The 19497-nt window shown below is 43.2% G+C and overlaps 1 protein-coding gene across 4 annotated transcripts in view; it reads right to left on the bottom strand.

Moving 5' to 3' along the window:
- LOC139408363 (DENN/MADD domain containing 1A) overlaps positions 1 to 19497 on the bottom strand; it is a 160487-nt gene that overhangs the window by 104250 nt on the left and 36740 nt on the right. For all 4 annotated transcript variants that reach the window (XM_071152147.1, XM_071152149.1, XM_071152148.1 and 1 more), the window contains exon 3: positions 18549 to 18592. In XM_071152147.1, coding sequence (XP_071008248.1) covers positions 18549 to 18592 — 44 coding nt within the window. The remainder of the gene's footprint in view (positions 1 to 18548; positions 18593 to 19497) is intronic.

Here is a 19497-nt window from a genome sequence, read left to right as displayed (position 1 = left end):
ACACACACACACACACACACACACACACACACACACACACACACACATTCAGTAAAAACTAGAAACACATGCAAATACAGTATGTATATTAAATGAAGTAGTGCATTACATAGCCTTCTAATAAAACAACAAGGACTTAAAACACTTGCAAACAGCACACTAGAAAAGACAGATGAAAGGCTGAGACATCTAAGCCCTGACAAAACAACAAACTAAAGATGAAAAAATACAGGAGAGAAACTTATAAAACAATAAAATGTCCTTCATTTTAAGTGGTATCATACACAATTCTAATAGTCACTAGACTATGTAGTAGTAGTATTAATAGCATAAGTAGCCAAGCACTTGCATAGGAAAGCATCTATTAGAATTCGTCACTCAGAATGATGCAGAGAAGCTATTTCACAGAAATTATGGGGTTGTTCGTTTTAACAAGCGCATTCGTCGTCATGAGTCCGGAGAGCAATAATCATCCATCATTATTTAGGCACATGGACAGCTTAGCCATTCAGCCCCAGGAATAGGAAACAGATTTCGAAGGGGAGGAGATGGATGGAGGGATGTAGTGTGTGTGTGTGTGCCCTGTCCCAGAGTGCAAGTTGTCGTGCGATTTGCCTTATTGCCCCCCCCCCCCCCACCACCACCACCACTAAACCCCTGTGGACTACACCTTAGTTTTAATTGCTGTAACTTCCCCCACCCCCCAGCCCTCTCCTTCCCAACCTCATAACAGCTATACGTGCGTGCGTGCGTGCGTGTGTGTGTGTGCGGTTGGTTGTCGGAGCTGAGCTCTGTGCTACCCTGACACTTCCTGCCTCCCTGGCTGGGACTCTCCACACCTGGGGCCTCCCCTTCCCAGAGACTCCAACCTGGCAACCCAACCCCCCTCCATCTCTGAACTCCGACCTGGCAACCCAACCCCCTTCCATCTCTGAGCTCCAACCATCCAACCCTCCTTTTCACTCAGTACATCAAACCGATCTGACATACTGCCTCGCAGCACTTATTCTCCAGACCCTGCCTGCTAACATCAATAGGGCCAGACGGGTTGTGGGGAGTGGAGCGATGGTAGCTCACAGGGGCTTGGTGGACTTACCTCCAGCCTCGATGGGCTCAGTTTGGCCACAGATAATTGGGCCCAGGAACGGTTCCCTGACAAGACGGTCACATTCTCAAACAGGCATGTAGGGGCACACACACACCCACAATGTTCACACACACATGCACACACTCACACATGCACAAACACACTCGACCACACATTTCCACTTCCTCCAAACTAAATGAGATGGAGGGGGGCCGGATGGATGAAGGGAAGATAGACACGCCAATCAACAGGACAATCTCCTGTGTCTCCGAGTCTCTATTCCCTTCAGCACTTCACAGGGTCTCCTTCCACCACACACTTCCCAATCACTCACTGCCCTCACAGGGTCTCCTTCCACTGCACACCTCCCAATCACTCACTGCCCTCACAGGGTCTTTATACACGTATTCAAGTTCCTACAATAATAAAACCTCAGTAGCAACAAAATGTGTCCACCACATAAAAAGAGAAAATGCTTCAGTATGAAATGTTGATCTTGTTGTTTTTTAAAAAGCGATAATAGCAAATGTACACACACAGTTTATGAAGTACACCCATCTAGTATCGGGTCGGACCCCCACTTTGCTTCCAGAACAGACTGAATTATTCGGGGGGATGTAAATGTTGCTCAATTGGTATTGTGTGTATTGTTGTGTATTGCTAGATATTACTGCACTGTTGGAGCTAGGAGCACAATAATTTAGCTACACCGGCAATAACATCTGTTAAATATGTGTATGTGACCAATACAATTTGATTTGATTTTGATCAAGGGACCTAACGTGTACCATGAAAACATTCCGTACACCATTGCACCACTGCCACCAGCCTGTACCATTGACACCAGGCAGGATGGGGCCATGGACTCATGCTGCTTACGCCTCATCCTGACTCTACCATCAGCAGGACGCAACTATCGTGTGTGAAAAGCCCAGGAGGCCGGACATTTCTGAGATACTGGAACCTGCACACACTGGCACCGACGATCGTACCACGCTCAAAGTCTCTTAGGTAACTGAATGCCTCAATGCCTGTCTTATATAGCAAGCCACGGCCAAGTGACTCACTGTTTGTAGGAGCGAACCAATTTCGTGAATGGGGTGGTGTACCTAATAAACTGGCCACTGAGTGTATATAATAGCAAATAACGATAAAAAACATGCCACTGTAATAAAAGTAAACAAATAATCACAAAAGGGGGATTTATGACCATTCCAGTAATTATAGAGTGTGTGTGTGTGTGTGTGTGTGTGTGTGTGTGTGTGTGTGTGTGTGTGTGTGTGTGTGTGTGTGTGTGCGTGCGTGCGTGCGGGGACATTTCAATGAGATAGAGAGCATTTCTATGAGACATCCACAGTCGACTCATGCTTTAATAAAAGGCAGCCATATTGCTACTTCATTAGGAGGAGGACGGTGCTGTGCAAACAGAGCAGAGCGCCGAGGCCCCTCATTAGATGTAATACCACAGGCAGCACTCTCATTTGTCTCAATGAGACCCCTTTTATACAGTTATGGATTTTAAATTACTACCAGCGCAGCCACTCTGCAAAAAGGCACGTTGTCAGCACTTCACCCCACAGTGTGGACAGATGACATGAAAAATAATGAAAAAAATGATGAAAAGGGAAGACAGATATCAAACAACGACAACAAACAAAACAACAAGTCATTAGCTGGGACACAGTGTTCGCGGATGGATGAAGCGCAACCTCGTCGTTATTTTTATGGCGTTCTCCAAATGTCTCCAAAAGTCAGTGCCTTTAGAAGATAGAGATAGAAAAATAGCAGTGTACTCTGGAGAATTGCACGTCACAAGGTGAACGTCGACTTGAGTAAAATGTCTATTGCAATTGTTCAGGTTTTATTGCAATGGGCCCTGAAGTGAACTAGGCTTTCTGGGGCCATGAAGCTGAAGTCCTGACTCCTTCAATTATCCCATCACTTTCACAGTCGCCTTCAAAGTAGATTTAATTATATTAACTAGAAGATACCCAACTAGATATAACTAGATTCAAATATGATTTAATATAGAGGGTTGCCAGGTGACCTACAATGCCTCCTGGCGGCCATGTTGGAAGATCAATAAATCAATTATTCCGACAACAACAGCTACTCCAAGCTGCATGGTAACAATGCCTAAAACTACTTAATTTCTGTGCCGTATTTGGATGTTCTAACAAGGCAGGAAAGACAACTGACAAAAAAAATACACCTTTTTCCCCGTCAAGACCTGAACCCAGACAGTTGTCAGTACAGGGTCTGCTCCGATCGTTTCATCAACGATAAGTCTAAATTCAAGTTTAGTTTAGCTGTTATGCCACCCAGATGTTAACAACAAGATTAAGTTGGCCAACATTAGAGCTAGATAGCTTGTAGTCTAGCTATCTAGCATGCGTCTCTCTCGTAGGCGGTGAGTGATTTTGAAGCTTTGGGGAAGCTACACTATACAGTGCCTTCAGACAGTATTCAGACTTTTCCCACATTTTCTTAGGTTACAGCCTTATTATAAAATGTATTAAATTATTTTTATTTTCTCATCAATCTCCAGAGATGTTCGATCGGGTTCAAGTCCAGGCTCTGGCTGGGCCAATCAAGGACATTGAGAGACTTGTCCCAAAGCATCTCGTGTGTTGTCTTGGCTATGTGCTTAGGGTTGTTCTCCTGTTGGAAAGTGAACCTTCGCCCCAGTCTGAGCTAGTCTCCCAGTCCCTGCAGTTGAAAAACATCCCCACAGCATGATGCTGTTTCTCATGGTCTGAGAGTCCTTTAGGTGCCTTTTGGCAAACTCCAAGTGGGCTGTCATGTGCCTTTTACTGAGGAGTGGCTTCCATCTGGCCACGTTACCATAAAGGCCTAATTGGTAGACTGCTGCAGAGATGGTTGTCCTTCTGGAAGATTCTCCCATTTCCACAGAAGAACTCTAGAGCTCTGTCAGAGTGACTATCGGGTTCTTGGACCAAGGCCCTTCTCCCCTGATTGCTCAGTTTGGCCAGGCGGACAGCTCTAGGAAGTCTTGGTTACAATCTTAATTCATTTAAGAATGTTGGAGGCCACTGTGTTCTTGGGGACCTTCAATGCTGAAATGTTTTGGTACCCTTCCCCAGTTCTGTGCCTCAACACAATCCTGTCTCGGAGCTCTACGGACAATTCCGTTGACCTCATGACTTGGTTTTTGCTTTGACAAGCACTGTCAACTGTGGGACCTTATATAGACAGGTCTGTGCCTTTCCCAATCATGTACAATCAATTGACTTTACCACAGGTGGACTCCAATCAAGTTGTAGAAACATCTCAAGGATAATCCATGTAAACAGGAAGCACCTGAGCTCAATTTCGAGTCTCATAGCAAAGGGTCTGAATAATTACGTAAATAAGGAAAAAAACATTTTGTTTTTAATACATTCGCAAAAATGTCTAAAAACCTGTTTTCACTTTGTCATTATGAGGTATTGTGTATAGATAGCTGAGGAATTATTTGAATCATTTTAGAATACGGATGTAACGTAATGTGGAAAAAGGCTGAATACTTTCCGAAGGCACTGTCTATACAAAAGTATGTGGACACCCCTTCAAATTAGTGTATTTTGGCTATTTCAACCACACCCGTTGCTGGCAGGTGTATAAAATAGAGCACACAGCCATGCAATTTCCTAAGTCAAACATTGTCAGTAGAATTGCCTTACTGAAGAGCTCAGTGGCATTTAACGTGGCACAGTCATACAATGCCACCTTTCCAAAAAGTCAGTTCGTCAAAATTCTGCCCTGCTAGAGCTGCCCCAGTCAACTGTAAGGGCTGTTATTGTGATGTGGAAACATCTAGGAGCAACAGTGGCTCAGCCGCGAAGTGGTAGGCTCCTCAAGCTCACAGAACGGGACAAAAGGTGCTGAAGCGCGTAAAAAATAGTTTGTTCTTGGTTGTAACACTTACTACCGAGTTCCTCTGGAAGCAACGTCAGCACAAGAACTGTTCGTCAGGAGCTTCATGAAATGGGTATCCATAGCCAAGCAGATGCGCACAAGCCTAAGATCACCATGCGAAAGGCCAAGTGTCAGCTGGAGTGGTGTAGAGCTCACCGCCATTGGACTCTGGAGCAGTGGAAACACGTTCTCTAGAGTGATGAATCACGCTTCACCATCTGGCAGTCTGACGGACAAATCTGGGTTTGGCGGATGCCAAAAGAACACTGCCTGCCCGAATCCATAATACCAACTGCAAAGTAATGGTCTGGGGCTGTTTTTCATAGTTCGGGCTAGGACTCTTAGATCCAGTGAAGGGAAATCTTAACGCTACAGCATACAATTACATTCTAGATGATTCTGTGTTTCCAACATTGTGGCAAAAGTTTGGGGAAGGCCCTTTCCTGTTTCAGCATGACAATGGCCATGTCCACAAAGTAAGGTCCATACAGAAATTGATTGTCAAGATCGGTGTGGAATAACTTGACTGGCCTGTACAGAGCCCAGACGTTAACCACATCGAACACTTTTGGAAATAATTAAAACGCAGACTGCGAGCCAGGCCTAAATCGCCCGACATCAGTGCCTGACCTCACTAATGCTCGTGGCTGAATGGAAGAAAGTCCCCGCAGCAATATTCCAACTTCTAGTGGAAAGCCTTCCCAGAAGAGTGGAGGCTGTTATAGCAGCAAAGGGGGAACTAATTCCATATTAATGCCCATGATTTTAGAATGAGATATTCGACAAGCAGGTGTCCACATACTTTTGGTCATGTAGTGTATTTTTTTCACCATAAAATGCACCTTTACAATAAACATGTTTTTATTATTTTAGACTAATGTAAGGCTACTAAACTCAGCAAAAAAAGAAACATCCCTTTTTCAGGGCCGTGTCTTTCAAAGATAATTCGTAAAAATCTAAATAACTTCACAGATCTTCATTGTAAAGGGTTTAAACACTGTTTCCCATGCTTGTTCAATGAACCATAAACAATTAATGAACATGCATCTGTGGAACGGTCGTTAAGACACTAACAGCTTACAGACAGAAGGCAATTAAGATCACAGTTATGATAACTTAGAACACTAAAGAGGCCTTTATACTGACTCTGAAAAACACCAAAAGAAAGATGCCCAGGGTCCCTGCTCATCTGCATGAACGTGCCTTAGGCATGCTGCAAGGAGGCATGAGGACTGCAGATGTGCCAGGGCAATATATTGCAATGTCCGTACTGTGAGACGCCAAAGACAGCACTACAGGGAGACAGGACGGACAGCTGATTGTCCTCGCAGTGGCAGACCACGTGTAACAACAAATGCACAGGATCGGTAAATCTGAACATCACACCTGCGGGACAGGTACAGGATGGCAACAACAACTGCCCAAGTTATAACCGAAAATCCCTCCATCAGTGCTCAGACTGTCCACAATAGGCTGAGAGCGGCTGGACTGAGGGCTTGTAGGCCTGTTGTAAGGCATCACTGGCAACAACGTCGCCTATGGGCACAAACCCACCGTTGCTGGACCAGACAGGACTGGCGTTTATCGTCGAAGGAATGAGCGTTACACCGAGGCCTGTACTCTGGAACGGGATCGATTTGGAGGTGGAGGGTCCGTCATGGTCTGGGGCAGTGTGTCACAGCATCATTGGACTGAGCTTGTTCTCATTGCAGACAATCTCGACGCTGTGCGTTACAGGGAAGACAACCTGCTCCCTCATGTGGTATCCTTCCTGTAGTCTCATCCTGACATGACCCTCCAGCATGACAATGCCACCAGCCATGCCACACTGCTCGTTCTGTGCGTGATTTCCTGCAAGACAGGAATGTCAGTGTTCTGCCATGGCCAACGAAGAGCCCGGATCTCAATCCCATTGAGCACGTCTGGGACCTGTTGGATCGGATGGTGAGGGCTAGGGCCATTCCCCCCAGAAATGTCTGGGAACTTGCAGGTGCCTTGGGGGAAGAGTGGGTAACATCTCACAGCAAGAACTGGCAAATCTGGTGCAGTCCATGAGGAGGAGACGCACTGCAGTACTTAATGCAGCTGGTGGCCACACCAAATACTGACTGTTATTTTTGATTTTGACCCTCCCTTTGCTCAGGGACACATTATTCCATTTCTGTTAGTGACATGTCTGTGAAACTTGTTCAGTTTATGTCTCAGTTGTTCAATCTTATTATGTTTTCACAAATATTTACACGTTAAGTTTGCTGAAAATAAACGCAGTTGACAGTGAGAGGACGTTTCTTTTTTTGCTGATTTTATTCCTAATGTGATGAGTAGATTGGATAGTGATAATTTAGGCTATAAATATAACTCAGTCTAATCACTGTGTATGGCTGACTGCATAGTGGCATAGTAAATATGGACATAGCATAGTGGATATGCTGTATCAGAGACGTTTCTTCTCATTTCTTTGCGTGGGAAAAATGTGGCCTTTTATAATCAGATCAATAAAAACGACCTTGTCTTGAATGCAACCATGTAATCTAGGCCTACGAAAAGGGGAGACACAAATTGCACAATATGATGTGCATATAGCTTGAAAGAGGATATTATTTCCCCAAAACACCTTCCAGTGGCACTGACCCAATGATAATTTGTTGAGAAAATGTATGGGCTTTACAGCATAGGACAAGGGCCTAAATGGAATAGGGGCAATTCCATGCATGATTTTATTTTATTTGAAAATGTATGCCAAACAAAGACCATTGATATAAAAGTTTAGCAAGCAAATCCATGCACACGGACTACTTTAAACAATTTCCACTGATAATTCTACAAAACATATTTACTGGAAAACTGTGCAGATACAAAGTTTGGTAACAGAATTTCAGTAAAATAGTTCTATTCTACTGTAGGTTCACCAGCTGACCTCTATCAAGACACCGATGTCAACTGGATTCACACTGTGAAGATGAGCAACGCTGCAGCATCATCAGTTTCTATTTTTAATACTTTGTCCTTTTCCAGATATAAAAGGGGACATTCCTCAGTTAGACAAAATGGTTGTCCCTTGGTCAATCTGAATGATTCTGTTGTGCCATTTGAGTAGAGCCCAGTCACCTTGTCGTCATGACAAAGTGTCCCCTTAAATTGAATCGTGTAGCAATAACTTCTGACTAAAACTTCCTTTAAAAAAAAAAAAGAAATCGCCTAAAATGTCATACCCAAATCTAACTGCCGGTGGCTCAGGACCTGAAGCAAGGACATGCACATAATTGATACCATTTGAAAGGAAACACTTTGAAGTTTGTGGAAATTTGAAATTAATGTAGGAGAATATAACACATTAGATCTGGTAAAAGATAATACAAACAAAAAAACATGTGTTTTTTTTTCCATCTTTGAAATGCAAGAGAAAGGCCATACATTCAGATAGGAGTCTAGGTGTAATTTAGATATTGGCCACTTGATGGCAGCAGTGTGTGCAACGTTTCAGACTGATCCAGTGAAGAATTACATTACTATGGTATGTTGTATCAAGTCTGTTGGTCAATTGATACATTTTCAAGTACATAACTAGAGAACATACAAAAATGCAATGGTAATAAAAAATGAAAGTTTACACACTCCCAGGAATGTCATAGCTTTTTTTATGTATTTTTTAACTAGGCATGTTTTATTTATTTATTTTATTTTACCTTTATTTAACTAGGCAAGTCAGTTAAGAACAAATTCTTATTTTCATTGAGGGCATAGGAACAGTGGGTTAACTGCCTGTTCAGGGGCAGAATGACAGATTTGTACCTTGTCAGCTCGGGGGGTTTGAACTTGCAACCTTCCGGTTACTAGTCCAACGCTCTAACCCTGCCGCCCCAATTAGGAACAAATTCTTACATACAATGACGGCCTAGGAACAGTGGGTTAAAGGCCTTGTTCAGGGGCAGAATAACAGATTTGTACCTTGTCAGCTCGGGGATTTGATCTAGCAACCTTTGGTAACTGGTCCAACGCTCTAACCACTAGGCTACCCTGCCACCCCATACATGATGGATCATTAGCTAAAACACTAACTTTCACACATCTAGATGGCCGGGCTGGGTGGGTATGGGGCTAGAGATAGCAGACAGGTCAAACTGTAGACCCCAGTTCCTACATCTGAACATATATATTTATTTTATTAAACACAACTATGCTACATTTTATCTATTGGACCCTCAGGATGACAAATCAGAGCAAGATTACTGAATGTAAGTACATTATTTACCTTCAGAGGTGAATGTATCAAACCAGTTTCCGTGATAACATTTTTGTTGTTGTTGTGCACTCTCCTCAAACAATAGCATGGTATTTATTCACTGTAGTAGCTACTGTTAATTGGACACTGCAGTTAGATTAACAATCATTTAAGCTTTCTGCCCATATAAGACATGTCTATGTCCTGGAAAGTTGGCTGCTGAAAACAATGTCATACTAGTTACATTGCAACAACCGTCCCGGTTCAGGGACACCCATCCCGTAGAGGTTAATTGAACAGAAACAAAGTTTCACAGTAATATATTTATCTACAAATGTATGAATATATAAAATGAAATTTGGAACAGCATGTAAAACACTATTGTTTATGATATTATAAACATATTATACTTGAATAATAGGCTGTTGTTATATGGGTAAAATTAAAAGTATGTTGTGTTCATCTCTGCTTTCCCTTGCCCCATTGAATAAAATGTATTTCTTATAATCTAACTATTTTTATTTTATTTTACAATTTAAACACATTTAGCATAGACAATGTAATTGTTATGGTAGTCTTAGGCAAACCATCCTTCTTATCACAGTGGCACCTCCAAGTGCCACTCAGACCTTTTGGGAGAAGAGTATCTGGCATTGAACTTGGCAGTAGTAGTTGTATGTTTTAATCTACGGATCCCATCATTTCCTGCTTCCAGGCATTATAAGGGTTGGATTTGCACTAAACAATTTGATGTCAGCACAAGGCATGTACAACATCTGGTATAATGATTAGCCTCATACACACTGACTGACCAGATTAATCCAGGTGAAAGCTATGATACCTTATTGATGTCACTTGGTAAATCAACTTCAATCAGTATAGATGAAGGGGAGGAGACAGGTTAAAGAAAAAATGTTAAGCCTTGAGACAAATAAGACATGGATTGTGTGTGCCATTCAGAGGGAAAATGCGCAAAACAAAAAAACTAGAATCAGGTGTTAGTACTGGGCTGGAACAGAAGCCTGCATACCCAGCAGTGTTGGCCTGCTCCAGTTGGAATAGGTTTATACATTATGTATGACTTTTAAACTGTACTTTGTTTACAACATTTTTCTTTGTTTTACAACCCACGATATACAAGGATGACCCCTTATTCTATTGGGACATGAATTTGGACCTCTTCATCTGCAGTCAGGGTATTTCACAGCTCTCTGTATCCGAGGACAGAAAACATCACAATGAAACAGGCTGCATTCTACTCAAATTGGACAGCACTGAATATCATGTTGCTATACCTCTCTGTCCTCTGTTTTCCTCGCTAGGGACTGGAGAATCTTTTCATAATGGCCTCCCACAAAGGTACCTGTCTTATCCAGAGTAGCCGACTCTCTCCCCTTCTCTGACAGCTGGAGCTGCTAATAATTTCACTCGGACTCCTGAGTGGTGCAGCGGTCTAAGGCATTGCATCTCAGCGCTTGAGAAGTCACTACAGACACCCTGGTTCGAATGCAACTGGCCGTGATTGGGAGTCCCATAGGGCGGCGCACAACTGACTCTGGTCTTCCAACATGGCTCCTGGTGTGGTTTCTAGGTGATGTGACGCAACTGCAACCTCTCTATATGTACACATTTAGCCAAGCCAGAGGGGTTAAACAACAAGCAATTATTTTTTATATTTTATTTTGTTTTGAAACCGTTCATCCTGACAAAGGCGAGAGAAAATAGAAAGGGGGATGAACGACTGGAGGTGATGAAGAGAAGGGAAGCTGAGGGGTGGCAATGGGCCTTGGGCATATTCAACAGGATATTGGGCCATGTGTGGCTACCTCTAAATGCCTGGTACTCACGTGGAGATTAGGGACACAAGCGGAAGGGAACCCAGCAGGGTGAATGGGAAGGGTGGCAGACTAAAACTGAACACGTCCATAGTTAGCTCACTTTAGCAAGCTACACAACAAGCCAACATATGACTAGGTCATATGTCTATTTCAGAGAAACATTAACCCCTACTACAATGTGCAAGGGCTGGTTTCCTGAATCTCCCGAATGCCTAGCCTAGACTTCATCTGGATCCAAGAAACCGGCTCCTTAGTGTCCGCTTAATCTATAGTTAAAGACAAATAATTCAATATCAATAATTCAATCTGCACTGTCGACCCATGGTTGAGGCCAAGGCCATATTTAATTCATGGTAAAGTTTCACATACGCTATTTCAACTTCCCCTTGACTTCTGTGAAAATCAATGGCCTTTTAGATCGGTCAATTACCAAGAGTCTATCAGAGTTAAATCCACTGGGTCAACAAACCAAACCACTTGAGACTTGATGAACTCTTATAAAATGGCATTTTCTTGCCTTCAAGAAGCTATGTCAGCGCCTCTATTTTAAAGATGCCGGTATAGCAGTGTGACTGGCCTCCAGTTTGCAAATCTCGTAAGACTCCATTTTAAGGCCCTAATTAGTATTTCAGTCTCACAGAAGGCTAGGCAAATGTATCTGAAAACAACCACTTGCGCCACCTTCCTCCAGAGGCAGGGCGAAGGTTGATAAATCGTTGTCAGTCTCCCCCAGTAAAGACACTTTCACAGGCCAGGATCAGAAGTAGTGGCGGAGGGTTAATGGGCAGGAAGCATTCCGTTTCTGTCACGATCGTCTGAATGATTGGACCAAGGCGCAGCGTGCGTAGAGTTCCACATGTTTACGTCAAAGAAACTCACCAAAACAAATACAGAAAAGAAACAAACCGTGAAGTAATTGCAGTGTTAATCGGCACTACACTAAAACAAGATCCCAAAAAGCACAATGGCTACCTAAATATGATCCCCAATCAGAGACAACGATAAACAGCTTCCTCTAATTGGGAACCATACCAGACCAACATAGATGTACATATAATAACCTAGATAACCCACCCTAGTCCCACCCCGACCTAACCAACATAGAGAATAAAAAGCTCTCTATGGTCTAGAGGTCGACCGATTAGGATTTTTCAACGCCGATACCGATTAATCGGCCAATTTTTATGTATTTATTTGTAATAATGACAATTACAACAATACTGAATTAACACTTATTTTAACTTAATATAATACATCAATAAAAATCAATTTAGCCTCAAATAAATAATGAAACATGTTCAATTTGGTTTAAATAATGCAAAAACAAAGTGTTAGAGAAGTAAAAGTGTAATATGTGCCATGTAAAAAAGCTAACGTTTGAGTTCCTTGCCCAGAACATGAGAACATATGAAAGCTGGTGATTCCTTTTAACATGAGACTTCAATATTCCAAGGTAAGTGGTTTTAGGTTGTAGTTAATATAGTATTTATAGGACTATTTCACTCTATACCATTTGTATTTCATATACCTTTGACTATTGGATGTTCTTATAGGCACTATAGTATTGCCAGTGTAACAGTATAGCTTCCGTCCCTCTCCTCGCCCCTACCTGGGCTCGAACCAGGAACACATCGACAACAGCCACACTTGAAGCAGCGGTACACCCAGCGCTCCACAAAAGTAGCGGCCCTTGCAGAGCAAGGGGAACAACTACTCCAAGTCTCAGAGCGAGTGACGTTTGAACCGCTATTAGCGCGCACCCCGCTAACTAGCTAGCCATTTCACATCGGTTACACCAGCCATTAGGCTGATAGGCTTGAAGTCATAAACAGCGCTGTGCTTGCGAAGAGCTGCTGGCAAAACGCACGAGTCTGCTGCTGCCTACTATCGCTCAGTCAGACTGCTCTATCAAATCATAGACTTAATTATAACACACAGAAATACCAGCCTTTGGTCATTAATATGGTCGAATCCGGAAACTATCTTTTCGAAAACAAAACGTTTATTATTTCAGTGAAATACGGAACCGTTCGGTATTTTAAATAATCTTGTTACGTTGTACAACCTTCAATGTTATGTCATAATTACGTAAAATTCTGGCAGTTCGCAATGAGCCAGGCTGCCCAAACTGTTGCATATACCCTAACTCTGTGTGCAATGAACGCAAGAGAAGTGACACAATTTCACCTGGTTAATATTGCCTGCTAACCTGGATTTCTTTTAGCTAAATATGCAGGTTTAAAAATATATACTTCTGTGTATTGATTTTAAGAAAGGCATTGGTGTTTATGGTTAGGTACAGTCGTCCAACGATTGTGCTTTTTTAGCAAATGCGCTTTTGTTAAATCATCCCCCACTGTTGCATCGATTATATGCAACGCAGGACACGCTAGATAAACTAGTAATATCATCAACCATGTGTAGTTATAACTAGTGATTATGATTGATTGATTGTTTTTTATAAGATAAGTTTAATGCTAGCTAGCAACTTACCTTGGCTTCTACTGCATTCGCGTAACAGGCAGTCTCCTTGTGGAGTGCAACGAGAGGCAGGTGGTTATAGCGTTGGACTAGTTAACTGTAAGGTTGCAAGATTGGATCCCCCGAGCTGACAATGTGAAAATCTGTCGTTCTGCCCCTGAACAAGGCAGTTAACCCACCGTTCCTAGGCCGTAATTGAAACTAAGAATGTGTTTTTAACTGACTTGCCTAGTTAAATAAAGGTATAAAAAATTTTTTTTATCGGCAAAATAAGCGCCCAAAAATACAGATTTCTGATTGTTATGAAAACTTGAAATCAGCCCTAATTAAATCGGCCATTCCGATTAATCGGTCGACCTCTACTATGGTCAGGGCGTGACAGTTTCATTGCTTGTTTGCTGTTGGAAGTCAAATGAGGAAGAACAGTTACTGGGTGTCGCTCTCCCTGTCACTCTCCCTGTCTCTGTCTGTCACTCTCCCTGTCTGTCTGTCACTCTCCCTGTCTCTGTCTGTCACTCTCCCTGTCTCTGTCTGTCACTCTCCCTGTCTCTGTCTGTCACTCTCCCTGTCTCTGCCTGTCACTCTCCCTGTCTCTGTCTGTCACTCTCCATGTCTCTTTCCCTGTCTCTGTCTGTCACTCTCCCTGTCTCTGTCTGTCACTCTCCCTGTCTCTTTCCCTGTCTCTTTATGCATGCAGTGTCATCTTTCCACTGATGGGAGTTTCGCATTTTGTCCACCAACTCACTTTGCACATCTTCACATTTGAACCTCATGCCTTAACAACATACAATTCTTGGAACACTTCCATTTCTCAGACAGCCAGGTTTTCTATGTTTTCATCTACTTGCTCGCTCTCTCCCTCCAATACCTCCCTCCCCTGCTCCAGATGCTTAACGGTTGCCTTCACCTACGTCGGTAACTGATGCCATATGTGCAGCCAGGTGTCCCCAGGAGCCGACGCCAAGCCACGCTAAGGTGAGCCGCAATTAAGAGATACACCCCAGACCGTCAGACAAGCACTGGGAAAACCACATCACAATTATCTCCCTTCAGGATGAAGGCACAATAAGCAGCCATATTTTTCCCACACAGGGGTAATGATGGGTTTACTAGTAGATGGGATTAAGCTGCACTCCGCAAATCTGGCGTCAGGTAGAGGTTCAGCTAACGTTACCTTACCTGAAGGCTTAATGTGTAGGGAATAAGATGTAACACTGACCTGAGGTCAGGTCTTTGGGAAATGTAATCATACACCACAAATCTAGCCTATTTCATGAGCTTGACACTTTGCCGGAGTTGGTGATATGGTGGTGAGTTAATTTTATCTACGCACACATTTTTCTTCTGAAAGAGACGACTTAGCCTAATGTGGACATTTAATGCCTCTAAATAAGACCTTTTAATCACTATCGCCAGTTGTTGATAGATTATGTGCCAGTGTCATCAAGGTCTCCAGGTGAAGTTGTCATGGAGATCAGAGGTCATTATTGGTGGTTGGTTACTTCCCGCAGTTTGTGTGTTACAGATGTAGGATTTTAATTTGAGCCAGTTTGCTACAGCAGGAAAATAATCCTGCAGCAACAGCACGTGAATTATTATGTGGAATATAATTAATGGACATTTTTGTAGGGGTTGAAACATTTTTCTTTAGGGCAAATTATGTCTGGCATTTTAAAGTGGAAATTACAAACTTTAGAAGCCTTGTTAAAACATGAATGCACTACACGTTTGCATTTCCTGCTGTGCAGGAACATTTTCAGCGACAAAAGAGTGATCAAATGAAGATCCTACGTCTGTAGTGTGTGTGTGCAAATGTGAATATTCAACACCCCCGCTTTCTCTCCCTCCGTTTCCCTTTCTACTTCTTCTTTTGGTAGAAGGTCACCAAATTTGAATATTCCCTTGTTAAAAGCGCCTCGATTCTTCCCCCTAAGCCGGAGAAGTTAAAATGGTCTAGCGGCACGCTACATCAAAGCCAGCCCAACTTCAAAAAACGATTTCTCTCCATTACGGGGAAAAAAGTACCTTGTCGCATTAAGTTAAGGAAAACAAGCAGCAGCTGCCTAATTTAAAGGATACAAAGCTTATGTGTCAATGCGATGTGGCTGTGTCAGAGGATGGAGATGGAGATGGAGAAAACGAGTGAGAGAGGAGAGAAGAGACTCAGGGCGAAAGCTTTGTTTTAATTATGAGCGAGGGAGCGATTGGAGAGAGAAGATAGAAGCGAGGGAAATTCCGCTCATTATTCCGTCACTTTGTATCAAACGGCTTATTTACATTTCCGATTACATTCCCCTGCGCAAACGGCGAGATCTATCAGCGGCAGAGAGAAAGGACAAACAAGATAATGACAAGCAACTATTCCTCCTCTTCAGAAACAAATACGCTTGTGTGTCTGAATAACAGTCCTGGGTAGTTTTTCCTACACCTTGTATAGGAGTATCCAAGTGCGCAAACTGAACACAAATCAAATGACCGTTTGGTTAACATTAAACACAAGCCTTCAGATGATGCCCGATGAGTAAAACCCACGACCCACTATCTACGGCTGCCTCGGATATACCACATAGGGTTCTGGCTAAAAGAGGTGCCTTAGCGCTACACCGCTGATTCAAATCATCAAAGCTTGATGATGAGTTGGTTATTTGAATCAGCTGTGTAGTGCTAGAGCAAAAAAACTAAACGTGCACCCAGGGTGACCCAAGGAACTGAGTTTGGGAAACGCTGCACTACAGTATAAAGGGAATATAGGCTGCTGTTTCAGACCCTGTTGTCCTAGAGGCTCCAGCTGAGAGTTGACTGATGCCATACTGTTGCCAACTAGAGAGATGTAAGGGAGCTACTGGGTTGGCCATTGGGCAGGGTGCGGTGTGTTTGGGGGGAACATCATTAAGAACCCACAGATGAGAATGAGACTGGGACTGGTACCAGCTACCCTCTTTTGTTTCCAGCCATCTTTCATCTTCTCACTCTCTTTTTCACTCTCTTCTTCTCTCTTGGGCCTTGCTCCTCCGTCATTCTGTGAACTACAAAGAGGGGGATGGGTGAAGGAGCGTGGCATCGCGGTTCAAGGGAAGCCAAAGGGTTGGCCATCATTATCAATTTTTCACTACCTATCATCTTTCCTCTCTATCCAATATTCTTAAACTCTACTTCTCGTTCTATTTTTCTTCCTCGCTCTTTCTCTTCATCTCAGTCTCTCTTTCCCCTTCTCGTTCCTAGAGCAACGAGCAACGTAGGCCCCGTAATTCGAGACAGATTCTTTACTGTATGGAACAAAGGTGGCCCGGGATGAAACATCCATTAGCAACAAAGGATGTGGCTTTTCTTCTGCATCAAATAATTGCACAAGAAGGAAACAGAACGAGAGAGAGAGAGAGTGAGAGAGAGACGGGCGGGGGGAGGTTGCTTCGCTTGGAATAAACAAGGCTACGTGATTAGTGTGTGTGTGTGTGTGTGTGTGTGTGTGTGTGTGTGTGTGTGTGTGTGTGTGTGTGTGTGTGTGTGTGTGTGTGTGTGGTGTCTACATGCATGCAAGTGTGCGTTTGTGCATGTGTGTGTGTCCCGCTTGGTTAATAGAATGTTGTTGTTTTTTCGACTAACAGGGCATCCTGAATTCATGTTTGGCATTCTGTCTCTTTGAAGAGCATGCAGGACAATGAGTTCCAGTTGCTACCTCGGAGGATTCTATGGGCACGGCTCTATGGTAACACGCGTAGGATCCAGGTCAATACGCCATTGATTTAACATGACCCTGGATGCTTGAGAGATGAAAGGAGGAAGAAAAATTAGAGGAAACATGCACCCTCCTACTTCTAATCAAAAGTACCTTTTCACCGGCAACGCCATGTAGTCCTTTGTGTAATAAACAAACGACAAAATGTCTACAGAATAGTTTTGGTTTGTGTTTTTGTGTGAATATACACTGTGTATGCAGAGGAGGTGTCAGAGATATGCTAGCAATATCAAGGAAGCATATGGCTATGGTGACTGACGGCGCAATTAGTCAACGGAGAAGAGCTCGACACCCACTCTCTCGTCGCTCTGCAAAGTCGCAAACGAATCCACAGAGCCAGGAGAGACGCCGCAAACAACAAAGACGTCTTGTTGTCTGAAGAAAGACAAAGCGGGGGGATTCTCACTGCTCTCAAACAAATAAACCAAGAAAGCAACAAACCAAGAAAGTTCTCTTCTCTTTCAAAAAAGAAATTGCAATTTCTCAAACACAAAGAAAGTTTGTTTGTCAAGTTTGTATCAAGTTTCTGTAAAAAATAAATATAAAAACAACTCTGCATTCATATTATTTCTTTAGCCTTTTTCAAATCTTGGGAGCTACAATGAATTTCTGAAGCTGCATGTGTTTGCATTGCCCGGTACACAGACAATAGTAGTGTCCTTTATACTAGCGAAGACAGACACATCTACTATATGTACACACACCTTTTACTATCCTTGTGGGGAACAAACTATTTATTCCCATTCAAAATCCTATTTTCCCTAACCCTAATCCCAAACCCCTAATCATAAAACTAACCCCTATCTTTTAATCACAACCATAATTGTAAACCTAAAACTGCCTTTTCCCTTGTTGGGATCTGCGAAATGTCCACACTTGCCCGACTTTTCCTTGTTTTACTGTGGGGACTTCTGATCGCATGCACACACGCACACACACACAGCGAGCGAGACGGGGTCAAACACACCAACCGGTCCCATCTCCCCCTTGCGCCCATAAAAAAAGACCCCATAAATGGCAAGAGTTTAAAATAAAAAGGGGCCGATACGCACCCACACAAAAAGAGAGAGACAGGCGACGTCAAAGAGCAAGAGTCAAAATAGGCCACACCAGGAAAAAGAAAACTATCAAGATAAAGGGGGCTGAAAAAAGCTAAAGAAACGAATAAATAAATAGTGGCGAAGAAAGGGAGGGGGGAGGGTGAGAGGAAGAGAGAAAAATGAGAGAGAGAGATAGAAAAGAGGAAGTTAATTATGCATTCCAAACCTGGTCGATGTAGTCCTCGGGGAATCGCCTCCGCACCTCCGGATCTGTAAATAATTGACAGATAATATTAATTGGCTTTGGATTAGTGAGCAGGCCGAGTAGAGCACATTAATATTTGATCAGAGGATGATAGGGACCCTGGCAGGGGATCGGAGGAGGGCAGCTGAGGCTGCCTGGCTGATTAGGGGCCAGAGAGGGAGGTGTTACTACCCCCTATCCCGCCTTCCCCCCACCACCACCAACCCATCCACCCTCTTCCTCCCTTTCTCCGGAAAAGGAGAGCTGAGAAAGAAAAAAAGGAAGTAAGGGAGTGTATTTGATGATCCACTTTTCTCAGTTGGGGGGAGATGGGGGTGTGGGGGGACTAAGCTGTCTTGCTTAACCTCCAACTGGAGTGCATGTTGAAGTCTAACCTAAGGGATGAGAATGGGGGGGGGGGGTCATTTTGTCCATCTAACATAACATCGTAGGTGTAAAAAGACCCCTGAGCGGAGTCCCCATATTTGTTTTTCATGGTAAAAGGAAGTTAGGCTGGAAATACTGTATCCCTGAAATCCATAAACATCCGCTTTCTACCGACCCGCGGAAGGTGCTGTCCATCAAATGATTGCTAATTCTTGTATTTCAATTGATGGTTGTGATTTTTGTTTTGGCAGCTGCACAAGTGTAAAATCTGTCAAGGTCACTGAATCAAAGACAACAATCCAAAACTCTCTCCCTAAAGGCTCAACCCAAAACCCTCACCCCTGATGGGGCTGACTGGGTTCCACCTCTGTCTGCTGGACTAACCACAGCCAATAGACTTCCAGGCTACATTACTGGAAACATCAGGGATCTGCTTAGGACATTGAGGTCCCAGCATCCGCCAAAGCTAAAAATCCCTTACACCACCACTAATTATTCCAATCCAGAGACACTTAATTCAAAGAAACGACCTTCCCAAACTCTC

Source organism: Oncorhynchus clarkii, chromosome 5 (genome assembly GCF_045791955.1).
Source record: "Oncorhynchus clarkii lewisi isolate Uvic-CL-2024 chromosome 5, UVic_Ocla_1.0, whole genome shotgun sequence".
Classification (NCBI taxonomy): domain Eukaryota; kingdom Metazoa; phylum Chordata; class Actinopteri; order Salmoniformes; family Salmonidae; genus Oncorhynchus; species Oncorhynchus clarkii.
Note: the sequence above shows the minus strand (reverse complement) of the source record. Positions and strands in the feature narration are given on the sequence as shown.